The 12,949-nt window shown below is 35.9% G+C and overlaps 1 protein-coding gene across 1 annotated transcript in view; it reads right to left on the reverse strand.

Moving 5' to 3' along the window:
• The window catches only part of SPG11 (SPG11 vesicle trafficking associated, spatacsin), a 36,443-nt gene that overhangs the window by 15,338 nt on the left and 8,156 nt on the right, over positions 1 to 12,949 (reverse strand). Inside the window, exons 10-24 of the mRNA XM_072871745.1 lie at positions 12,059 to 12,237; positions 11,712 to 11,888; positions 11,160 to 11,231; positions 10,609 to 10,736; positions 9,762 to 9,940; positions 9,072 to 9,279; positions 8,344 to 8,547; positions 7,311 to 7,417; positions 6,373 to 6,518; positions 5,346 to 5,507; positions 4,525 to 4,591; positions 3,909 to 4,074; positions 2,529 to 2,734; positions 1,621 to 1,729; positions 963 to 1,122 (exon numbers count right to left, since the gene is read on the reverse strand). Of these exons, the coding sequence (XP_072727846.1) occupies positions 963 to 1,122; positions 1,621 to 1,729; positions 2,529 to 2,734; positions 3,909 to 4,074; positions 4,525 to 4,591; positions 5,346 to 5,507; positions 6,373 to 6,518; positions 7,311 to 7,417; positions 8,344 to 8,547; positions 9,072 to 9,279; positions 9,762 to 9,940; positions 10,609 to 10,736; positions 11,160 to 11,231; positions 11,712 to 11,888; positions 12,059 to 12,237 (2,270 nt within the window). The remainder of the gene's footprint in view (positions 1 to 962; positions 1,123 to 1,620; positions 1,730 to 2,528; positions 2,735 to 3,908; positions 4,075 to 4,524; positions 4,592 to 5,345; positions 5,508 to 6,372; positions 6,519 to 7,310; positions 7,418 to 8,343; positions 8,548 to 9,071; positions 9,280 to 9,761; positions 9,941 to 10,608; positions 10,737 to 11,159; positions 11,232 to 11,711; positions 11,889 to 12,058; positions 12,238 to 12,949) is intronic.

Consider the following 12,949-nt stretch of genomic DNA (forward strand, 5'->3'; position numbering starts at 1 on the left):
TTGTACTGCTAACAGCATATCATGAAAAGTTGTCTAGTTAGTTGCTGTTGCGTAATTACATATTTTTCTCTTCAAGAAAACAACAAAGAGATCGAAGTTAAAACCTGAGGCCTGCTAAGTATCATCTTACCTGGAATTTTCCAGTTAGCTTCCTCACATTACTTTTCCCAAATGGCTTTTCATTTTTATATATTGGTAATATTTTATTAATTTTTAAATTATGTTCAAAACCAAAAATGGCAGATTTGGATTCTCCAAAGCTTAAGTATCTTTACACAAAAATCAATGTAAGTTTTGAAAGGAAAGATGAGTGGCTTTATTAAAACTCGCATTGAACATATGGTAACTCTCCAATAAAAAAAGCATTAACTAAATTATTTGAAATTAAACTTACAAACAGTATGAGTATGTCATAATTTTAACTAAATTTAAAATTAAAATTAAGTCCCTTCTTGGCAAATACTTTTGTGTCCAATTCACTTCAAAGAGACACTCAAATCACTCCTCTCTGAAAATTGTTTTCTCCACTACTGACTAATAACATCACATAAGATTTTTCAAACAGGGAATTTTTTCCTAATCTTCTCCTTTAATAGTTAGCTTTCACGCTCTTAGAAGCATATTATTATATCTGCTGAACAGTCAGCTCCCTCTGGAGTCAATTTCCTTTGTCTTGTGTTAGCTTTTCATGTACCAAGAGGGAGAGAAAAGTAGAAAAGTTGGAAAATCCAGCTGTAAGAGAAGGGCTATCATAATCAGAGGATATCGAGAATCCTGAGGCAACCTCTAACACCCTGGAAACCAATGAGGCTTCAATTTTAAGTTGTCTCCACAATGTGATATTCTCTTGTTAAAGAAATCTATTTTTTCCTTCCTTGTTTTTTTTTTTTTTTGAACATCACAAACAAAGAACATTCTTGATAAACTCTATCTTCATGTAAAATCATACACAGATAGCTTACCTCATCTGGCTGGTAGCTGTACAGCTGGGTTTGGATGATGAACTGCAGCCAGTCGTTGGATTTGGCACATTCCTTTAGGTAAGATGTACTCAGCCCAATATTATGGAGTTTACAGAACTGCATTACCAAAGCCCACTGCCTTCTAGAGTCACTAGATGTCCTGCATGGAATTTAAAGAGCTTCAGCTGTAATAAACCGGTATTTACACCAGATGTTAACAATGTATAAACTCATCATGTGGCCTGAGATCCATTGCCTGCAAATGGCAACACCAGCACTTCCACTGACTTCACTGCAGATTAGGTCACATTCCACAGTGGGAGCTTCCATACTGCACCCTGTGGACATTCCCACCCACCAAGGCAGGTACCTTGTCCTGTCTTGACAATGTAGGCTTTGAAAAGAAGTCAGCAATCTTCACTCCTAAGCGTGCTGCAAGAGCTCTGTGGAACAGTGAGTCTAACATGCTGCCAATATACATCTATTACCTCTACTATTTGAAACAGCAAGACTATATTCTAAATTCAAATATTGTTGTTCAGTTTAATGCAATAAAACACACACGGATCTCTTTAAAATTATCTGAATACACAAATGGTAAAATTCAACGCTCAAACTCAATTTGCCAGCATAATTCTTTAAATCATGTTTTACTCACTTCTTTATTCCTTGATGCTCAACTGCATCCCAAAAGGCTTCTTCTAAGGAGGTAAGAACTTCTGCTGCTGCTGCTTTTTCGCCATAAGCCAATTTTGTTAACTTTTCAACTGTTTAAAAGAACATATTACTATTTCTGAGATGCTATTTGGGATTAGAGTAAGGGTAATATTTTCAAAAGTACCAGAATCAACAAGCAGAACAAATCTTATTAATGTAAATGTTTCAATAACTATGCCAGGTCTGACACCAAAGTGGCTACAGGATTTTTGAAAAATAATTTCAACTTTCAAATCACATAACCTTTTTTTTTTTTAAAATAAGCACTACCTATAGTTTTAAATAACATATTGTTTTTAGAATGATCAGGAAAATATAAATATATGCCAGTAGTTTCCCAGTTGGGACAAAATGACACCTGTGGACCTACAGTTAGAAATTCAACTTTCCAAAGTTATTCCTAAGAGAAATTTAAATTCTTTACAGCTTTGAACATATGATTTCACTGCAGCTGTAAGACAGTTTTCAAATACGAAAGAGAAAAGAGCTTTGGTAATTTCCCTTTGTTTAATCCTCTAGTTATGCTATTATAACATTAGGCAGAACCTTACTAAATATTACACTGAGCCTTAGGCAGCTGTTTGACAGTGTCTATTAGTTACTCCTGCAATTCTGGCTGCATGTCATATTACAGTCTTCCTGCGTTATTTGGTATACTAGGTTCAAAATCTACCTTCAAAATTAGTAAGAAGCAAGAATAAAAGGAGAGCAAAATTCTTAGCTCTTCAAAGGACAGGATGCTTTTACTGCATTCCTGAGCAGTTAGGCACCATCTTTGAATCCATCTCTGCTTCTCTTCCCAATAAATACATAGTACCCTATTTTAAAACAAACAAAAGACACCCTTACCCAAAGATTCTCTTATTTGATTGTGCTGAGATTCTTCATTTCTAGTTCTGTAACTGAAAATTATGTTTGCAACTTTAATATCGACTCTGAGTTTGAGGCTGTCAAGACCGAGCAATTCTAGAAAACACACACAGGCTGCTCCCACTGAAGGTACACTGAACAAAGAAAGAGCTAAAATATAGGCTTCATTTCCTGCTTGCTGAATCCTGAAACAAAAAGAACACCAGTTAACACATATGATTTTTAACCAATTTTCAAACACGAATATTCCCCATGTAAACAAGTACCTACAAGGTTCACTAAACTCACAGACTTTATTAGCATGGAAGATATCTACGAACCAAAAGTTTCATATTTACAAACAAATGTAGGTAGGAGAGTAAAGCCTCATACATGATAAGCACAGAGTCTGCAATTTAGTAAAACTTTAACAAAAACTCAAGCCAATGCATTTGATATTATAATTAATAAAAAACAGCTGTCAGCAGTTTTAGTGCAAAAAGTCCCATTGCAAAGTTTACAATCCAAGCACTGCAGCATCAAGAACCTCGAACTGATTTGGGGACTGCGCTAAGCGTAAAAGGTACCCTAAAGGCTCGTGCAGTGGCTGGTTCATTGCGGAAATTTTTCCAGAGTAGTAACTGAAAAAATCACGCATGCTTGACTGTCTTTTAAACTGTTAAGTACTTCAGTCTACATTAAGGTATGTTTGCCTTTTTGCCCAAATCTTAGCTGTTTACACAAGAGAAACTGATTTGTATAGAAATTATGCAAAGAAACAAATCGTGACTAATAACAAACAAGACATTCTAGAAACAAACAGTGATTTGTTCTGATGCCTTCCTACTAATTTTGAATATATGTAATAGTAAATTTAATATATTCAAGCAAGATGTGTAATTTGACTGTATCCTTTTGAACATATGATTTTGAAGCTTCAGCCAGAAAATGTAATTCCTTCAATCTCCAGTTCATTATTTGTCTTACTAATTTAACTAAAGAAGTGTCATCCTTAGGAAATGTCAAAGAAAAGGGGCATCTTTTTCTGCAAAGTGATCCAGAGGCTCAGGTCCCTGGATCTACCTGTGTTTGATATGACTGGAACATTTTTCATTCCGTACTTTCATTGTGCAGATTTTATTTAGGTAATTCAAAATAAAGCTCACCTTCTTTTAGGTGATATTTTATTTCTATCCTACTGAATATCTACTACTAGAATATCTACTCCTATGCTAGACTGAATAGACTCCTAGGACACCTAAAATTTCAAGTGCTGCAATGCACACCACTTGATTGCTGTTGGGGAGGATTAATGTTACTCCATTTGCTAGATAATAACTTCAAAAGAACTATCCAACTGTCATCGTTGGGAAGACTTACAACTGTTTGGGGGATTTGCTCTTTACTAACTGCTGGACCAAAAATGTACCAAAAGCAAATGATGGACGTCCATGGTGCAAATAGTACAAAAAATCCAGTCGTTCCATTATAGCATATTTGTTGACCAGTTCAGGGGATGAAAAATGAGGAAAGTCACTTGATGCATCTAGAAAGAATATTATCATTTTATGAGCTGATAAACAGTTGAATTAAACATACAAAATGGCTTTCAGCCACAAAACATGAGATGACAATCAAATACTGTCCTCTTGTTCTAATTCAAATCTCAGCATACCCAAACCCCACTGAAATTCCAATTCTCATCGTAAAATCAGAAATCTAGATCACTTCTTAGGCCCTCAACTTGCTTTTGAAAGAAAATACTGCTTTTCTATCTCATAACACATTTAGAAAAAATTTGGGCTGTGAAGAGCTTAATGGGAAAAGGGAACCTATCCAGGATTTAATTTCAAAACAAAATTTTAGCAAATTACACTATTTTTTTGTAGAAGAAATGGCCTTTTGAACAAGTTTATCTGCCACATCATTCCACTGGAAGGTATTTAATCGTAGGTGCTCAGGCTAGAAAAGCATATAAAACTTGAAAGTAACATACCTGATACAGCAAGAGTATTTGTTGACTGCCAGCCAAATAATTTACTGGGATCAAAGGGCACTAATGACTGAAAGATTAAAAACAAAATATATTGAGACAGCTTAAGATTTTCACATCAGACCAGACTACAGAATATTTAGGGAGCTGTAGTAGCAGACAGTCAGGAACGGCCTGTGCTGCTATCAAGCAGTGATGTACCTTGTGCAGTTCTCTCTCAAAGGTACATATTTATCTACTCCATAGGATCAGAAAGCAAACAAGTGCAAGGAAAGGCTTAGACTGTGGTCTAAGGAAATAGGGAAAGAACATGCTTAAGTATTTTGCTAAACTGTGATCTTAGCAAAGGTAACACTTTCCTAGTAATGAATAATTCGTAGCATTTCTTCCAACTTTCACTTTACCTCATACCACAGATCTGAAGGAAAAGGCATTTGCCCAGAAATGTGTCGTGACATTCCATGAGACACTATCCTTTAATTCTAAATTTCCATTTCCCTTAGACAATTAAAAACATTTTAATTTTTGTGATACTAAACAACCTGCCCACTGAACACTGCAAGAATATCACTCCTCTGACATTCCAGGACTGCTGAAGTTAAACACTGCAGATGTCTGTATATGTCTGGGGGGACGGAGGGAAGCCAGACTCAGAGTATTTAGATACCATTTTAAAAAACTGTTCAGAATGAAGCTATAAACTTTAGCTCCAAATTAACAATTCCAACATATGGTCCCCACCCTCCAGGCTTTAGCTGAAAACAAGCTTCTCTCAGTTCACTTTTGTTCTGCCAAAAAGCACTACCAAGAAGCATTTTGCGTACCTGAACAAGATGGTAAAGAGAGATGTCAGGTGGCAAAATTCCATGAGAAGTACACGGGGGAAAGAGAGCAGCTTTGAGTTTGGGGTAAGGAGTCAATGCCATTTTTAAGAGCTGTGGATCAACCTTCTTTAGAGGTTTTTCCATATCTTCATTCTGAAGAACCTATGTTGCAAAGAAGCAAAATTATTTAATTAGGAAGAAGAAACTGCATTAAGATAATAATAAAACAATCTTTGAATGTATCAAACTACCTCCCTCATGGGAATTTGACATACGGTGACAACACAGAAAGTATCATTTTTTCCTGTAAAATCCTTTTAAGTTGTATAAGACATATCTTCAACAGTACCTGATGTTTTAGGTCTCTGTGCCATGTATCAAAAAGCTATCTGTATTAATAAATGCTGTTCCAACATGTGGTTCACTGAGCATTTTTCTTTTAAAAGTATAATCGTTTATAACGTGCTTTTTGATCTCTATAGCACAATGCAACTGGTTAACACAATGTAACCAGTAAGCTGAAGTTTTTGACATGTGTCCAGATTTTCAGCCTTTAAAAATAAAGATATGGAAGCTGAGTAACACCTGTATAGATCCAAGCAGAAGAGCCGTCCAGTTACCCATTGCTTCATTTACTTAAAAACTACAAATGACTAAAAAAGGGGATAGTTGTCTAACAAATACAGACACACCATTTTCAAAGTTTATTGAAAATATTTTTCCAAACTATTTGAGGAACACAAGTGCCTATAAACACTCTCAGCTGTAACTGTTATGAAGGAGTTAAAGACTCCAACTCACAGCCACTGTGCTTTGCTATTCCTAAGCCATGTCACCTCGAACTGCTCTACTCGTTTCATTTGGTCAACTAACACTGAAGCATGGAACACTGAAAACAGATTTTTATATGAGAAGAAATTATATGATGGCATTGGTATATTTATTTTTATTAACGTATTCCTTTGAGTTTTCAACACCATGTGAGAACTTCTCCAAAAGCTTATCAATAATTTGTTGCACACAGTACCTGATCAATACCTCCAGGTGCATACATTGTAGTAGCAAGTGCTAATAGTGTACGTCCTTCCAGTAGCATGCTACTCACACTGGCTTGATTACTAGGAATCAGGATCTGAGCATTTGCTAGACTAGCCTGAAAAATCATCTTTGGATCTTAAAAGAAAAAAAGTGAGATTTAATTTCATGCAAAACCAGTATTAAATCATTAAATCATGCATTAAAAATGTTCTACAACTGAAAAATTTTCTAATTTTTGTTGTTAATAGTGATTTTTCTCAATTTACTTATAAATACAGATAAGCTGTTCTAAATTTTACCAAGCTTTCCCTGGTTTCAAACCACAGTTCTACCTACACAGATTGATTTGGATTGAATCCCACAGTTTAGCATTGTATTGGTTCAACTCTTTATCTGATACAGATCACACTTTCCGAAAAAGCTTCGCTTGGGCTTATTTTTATCATTTGTTAACATGTGACTCTACAAAAGATTAAATGTTTTAAAAAAAAGTGAAACGAGTTAAGGGCACAAATTCTGATTTTCAATGACAATAACAAAACAAAAAAAAAGCGCAAACACATAATCCAAGGGGCAGAGAAGTCCAAATACACCACAAGAACTAGAGGAAGCTTTAATTTTAATAGTACACGCATTTTCTTATGAATTCTCCTTCTGTTCAACCTGTTAGGAGTATAATCAAATTGGAGGCAATGACGATCATACACAAACCAATCTTGACATATCTACAGCCTCCAAATCATTATGCACAGTTTAAGTAGGAATTATAATCCACATTTTAGAGATGAGGCACTGATGCACATGTAAACAATTTGCTACGGTCAAAAAAAAGTTTGCAGCAGAGCAGAGAACTAAACCCAGCTGTGCCAAATACTCAGCTAGCAGCATAAACACCGGACCACCTCCTGAGCGAGGCCAGACTCCTACCTCGTGGATTACTGGCAACCCCTCGACACTGCACAAGGAATTCAAACCAGGGATGTGCTTCATGCAATTCCTTGTTATCCAAAATAGGGCAATTCGAAGGAGTTAAACTGGAAATAAGACGCATAGCAGCACAGTGAAAATACAGTATTTGTAACCATCCTCTGCCCCAATATGATACTGCATTAAAAACTAAGAGGATCTGACTTGGTGTTACAGTGACTTATTTCCTCCATTCTTATGAAAGAGTCAAATCGCATCACCCTTCCCTACAAGACGTACAGCTTTAGCTGATATGGCACCTCTGACAGCTCCCTTCTTTAAGATGATGTTTCTGTGCGTGCTTGCTTCCATAAATCAAAGTAATAATTTCCAGACCAGACAACCCCAAACACTTTCCAAAGAAGGGACTTGATTCACAAATAGCACTCTGCATAGCCTAAATATTTTATGCAAACTAAAATTGATTATACAAAAAAAAAAAAATTGTTGGCTTTTCTCTGATCCACTTTTACTTTCTTAATAAGTACACTGTTAGATTGGAGTTACAGCTAATAAATTTTAATTGCAAAGTATTAATTAAGTGGAAAGTATTCATATAGTTCCAATACCTAATATTTCTTTCTCCTTCAAATCCCAACTAATCCTAATTTAGATGCAAACCAGCTATTTATTTATTTGTGAATGTATCAAGAATTAACTCATTCTTGTGCTCAAGTGAGACAGTTTCTGAAGAACAAGTTGTCTTGGCTCATTTAAGATTGCTTATAACATTATACTAATTACAACTATAATTGTTTCATTCGATGACTGACACACAAATTAATATTGACAAGACAACCTGAATAAAGCTTCAAAATACAGCATGAAACCTAACACACCACTGCACAGTTTTTCATTAAATGACACTGTTGTGACCTAAGTAGTCTTTCTCACCAAACAGGAAGGGTCGAGGAAAACTCTTATTGCCAACTATGAAAATTGTGTTTCATTATTTAAATCTGCATGAGATTTGAGGGACGAAAAGCATCCATACCTGTAATAGTCTAAGTAAGTGTATAATAGATACTGCAAATTATGTTCTAAACAGTGAAGGACAAAACGAGCATGGAAGTCCAAACCACTTCTAGCATTGTATTTTGGAACAGGGTGAGGATTTTGCAGTACTCCCCCAAGGTAAGACAGCCTTTGGAGCAGAAGTTCAAAATCTTCCAACTCAGAACAAACAAAAATTCCATTTCTATCAGAAAAGAGAAAAAGCATACGCACTGATTAGAGAGTTATCTCTTTAAGAAGTTCTGAAGGGTGTTTTCAGTTCAAAATTATAAAGCAGACCTTTCCTTCTAGGGGATTACTTCACTACTGAGGCAAACACAACATGCCCAAATACGTCTGATAGTGTTCAAACAATATCTTAGTTACTACAGTTCACTGCAGAGAACAAGGCGTGAGGAGTGAAATGCTATGTGTTTAGGATTTTCTCCCTTACATTAAAATCGGCATCAGGAATATAATCATTATGAAAGATTGAAGGACTGATAGAGGATTTCTGTTCCTCTCATGTTTCTTACTGTTTTCAGATCACGGAAAGTACAAGACTAAAATTAAATTTATTAATGGATTTGTGCTGTTTCAAAAAAGGGCACTAAATACAATATAAAAATTAATATGTATCAAAGATGTTATTAACATGTACTTCTATAACTATCTGATTTTGGCTTCACATAAGATAGAAAGTTAGTATAATGCATTAAGGGCACATACCTAGCCAGCTTGTTTAATATATCATTTCTCATATAGCTACTACATAACATGTTCCGGTCAATAATGTCTGGAGTAAGAGGGGGCCAGTTAGCTTGTCCACACAAAGTCTGGTTGGGCTCAGATTCTTCAATCCATGAACAAATATTAAGCCAATCATGCTGGGCTGTCAAGTGCATCCAAAGAACCTCAGGATTACATGTCTTGAGTTCTGCATTTCAAAAAGGCAAACTGATGAAACCAGCACAAACGCTGCTGAGGGAAATAGTGACATTTCTTTATACATGTACATATTTTTAATGAACGGTTGCAAATATGATGCTGAGATTAAGTATACTGTTACAACTTGTTAGAGCTTTATGATGGAAAAGCTAAATGTAGTACTACAGTGTAATAAGCTTTACAGAATGTAGCAGAGTATGACATTTACAACAAGTGGCCATGCATTAGACAAGTCCCTTTCAGCTAGTTCCAAATTTTTCTCTACAAGAAAAACACAGATCCCTGCCAGAACGCAATAGGATGATAACACATTGTTTACCCATTTTCACTGACAAAAAATAAGTGACCTACTGTGGTAGCACACAACTTCAGTTATATCACTGCCACCCCTACACAATTGCAATATACTACGTCAAAGACAAGATTTTTAATTCACAATTTCTTTTAAGTCCTTAGTACCAGAATACTTGCCTTGGCGTGGTCTTCTGGGGAGAAGAATCATTTCCTGAATAAGCTCATCCCACCACTGAGCCCAGTTAAACATCACTCTGACTCTCCTATTGTGAACCCGATGTCTATCACAATTCAACAACGAGTCTAGAACAGCTGTATGTCTGGAAAAGTCTTGTTCCTTTCTCCAGTTCTTGAAACTGCAATGAAGTATTAGGACGTTTTCTAGTACTCTTTTAAAAAACAGTCCACAATCTAACAAATAGAAGATGATGAAAGGGTCAACAAATTTTGCTCGTCCATTTTGAAGACAGTTCTGGTAGTGGTAGAGGGACTTACTTCAGCTAAAAGTTTCAGAGTGAGAGCACTGAGCAAAGAATTACCTCATTTTTTCCAAAACTGACATAGCAAATGATAAGTATCGTAACATTTTTACAATTATTTAACTGTAAAATGATTTTTCTAGGTTACTTTAGTTCGCTATATTATGGGTCTCATATATCAAAAATAGAGCAAACATTCAATCTGAACATGTTTCATTTGATTAATAATTCTAATAATATCATTTGTTATTAAAAATACTTCATTTATGGTGATGATGACATGAACAGAAGACCTCTGTTACACTGATGACAGTACGTCATGTCTTAGTCTGGAAAGAACACGACAGCAATTGTTACATTCATGAGAAAAGTAATCAGTTCCCACACTGGCCCTTATTTCTGCAAATGAAGACCAGTGTCAAATTAATGAAATTACAGAAGACCGTATTTGTTAGTGCAGTAAATCATACAGAATGTAGAAGCCAGCTTATTTTAAAACCTATTAACATTATTAATTAATAATTAAAGCTGATAACCCACATTACCTGGAAAGAGATTGAATCTCTCTATTTTCTTGGAAGGATTCCGAGTAAAAGCTTTCAACCTGATGCACGAAGTCTATCATTTTCTTCTCTTTTTCGGAAAAATAATTTTCTTCTCGTAAAACTTTCACCTTTAATTCAAATTAAAGTATTACCTCCAATCAAAATTTTTATCTACTTATAATATATTAAAGTTGTAAATGATCCTGCAAGTGTAAATAGTTAACCAACTGCTGGAAGCATTGAGGTCAATACACTTAAATTACAAGAGGGTCAGGACTTCATACTGTGTGCAAGCAGATGAGAACTAGATCAGAGCCAGAACAAAGAAATGACATTTTAACCATTTAAATGACATTTAACTGCAAATACAAAAGAACATAAGCATGTCAATGACATGTTTCAGCACCTACAGTGCAAGGATGCAGGGACAAAACCTGCTTGTTCCCATTCTGAAAGTGTGTTGAATACAATGCTTTCTCTCAGCATAAATACACATCAGACTTCAGACTTGAGAACATCAGCTAGACAAAAAAAGCCTTTTGTACACTTACCAACAAATCTCGTACATGTTTATCAACTGTGTAGAAACATATCTTATGCAATTCCTCCTTCACATCAAAGCCCTAACAAAAAAGAAGATACTCATTGTGTGCAAACTGTACAAATGGAGCTGTACATTGATAGAATAAATGCACCTGCTTTCTTTCCGAAGCACACAACCTTTTACAAGCATGCTTGTGATATTCGCTTCACCAGTTACTAAAGATGTCATAATAACCCAGTGATCTGCATGATGTCTCCAGCAGTTCTGGATATAAAATGTGTACCCTTTAATACCTGACTTGCCAAAATCACCTTTACACTTTGCTGGTCATGACATCACTCAATACACACTCATAAATAGGCGCTCTCAGCATTCTGAAGGCATTAGGGATCAAAGCAGTTCTTTAAAACAAGTTAATTTTCATTGTAATACATGTATGTGGTAGAATCAATACACCCATAAGACACCTATATGCTCCCCATACTCCTAGCGTTCATTTATTTCGTTAGTCATAAAGAAGTGTTAAGAACTATCAGCATGCTTACTGAACACCTCTCACCATATTTCTTAAAAGTTCTGAGGCCTCTCTGGTATTGTCCTTCAGAAGACGGTCATAGACCAGATTCAAACCTGTCTGAATAAATTCCTGAAGACTTTGAGCAGGATGCTGGTGCATTCGGAAGAAGGTCTGGGCCTCTGGCATTTTGTTGCTTAAGATGGCCTCAGCAATGACTTCCTAAAAGGGGGGGAAAAAAAGGAACAAACCGATCTCATTAATCTTCAGTGTTACTATCTTTATAATCTCTATATTGTTTTTTTCCCCAATAGTTTAAAGACATTTCCATATTAATAATTTCCTTATATATATTTAATAAGAATAGTAAAAAATTGATTACTCATTTTTACCTCTGGTGTCAGTTTTTCCCACACATGGCTTTCTTCTAATGCAGGTAGGTCTTCATCAAGATCACTTCCTGTGTGTACTGTATTTGTCTGTGGTCGAGGATATCTTCTCAGAAATTTTCTAAGTTTAATAATGTAGTCAGTTAAAATATCTGCACCCTTCTGCAGGAATTCATCAGGTTCTGTCAAGAGCATCCAGGATATCAGTTAAACACAAATGAACAATACAGCATTTTTAATGCTTAGCAATGTTGAATGCGTTCTGCTGACTAACAAACAGAACACAGCTCAGAGGAAAGAGCACGTCAGCTCTCTATTGCAATTTGACCTGTACAGGTACTGATACTGTCCACCACTACCAGCATGCTTGTCTGGGTACCGTCAGTGCTCCGGAGAGGTCCCCCTGTCCTCACTGATGTGTTTTCCCCTTCAGGGACAAGTAAATGAGAACTGAAATTTTTTAGTCAGGTAAGTCCCATTTAAAATGCAGGGACTTTTAAATGTAACATTCATGTAGTAAGAAACAAAGACTACTAAAAATCACATAGAAAAAAATGATTAACAGTTAACGGCATGCACCTTTTACTATCAGAAGAAATCAGTTCTGCTTTAACATGAATAGCCTGTTGGTCCACAGACTAAAAAGCATCACTGAGACAGCAATTCCGACCCAAGCAGCAGGACAGCCCACTGTATGTTGGGACACGTCACCCCCCTCTCCATAGTTTTCTCTAGCAAAACAAAATTGTCCTCTGGAATTCCGTCATTTTAATACTTCACTAGCATACCAGCTGTTACTCTATTCTTGTACCTTTTAGGCTGTAGTTCAAAGAGCAACATTTCAGCAACTGTGCCAGCATAAGTAGTGATGCACTGCCACATCCAGTCTGCAAC

Source organism: Ciconia boyciana, chromosome 8, assembly GCF_034638445.1.
Source record: "Ciconia boyciana chromosome 8, ASM3463844v1, whole genome shotgun sequence".
Classification (NCBI taxonomy): domain Eukaryota; kingdom Metazoa; phylum Chordata; class Aves; order Ciconiiformes; family Ciconiidae; genus Ciconia; species Ciconia boyciana.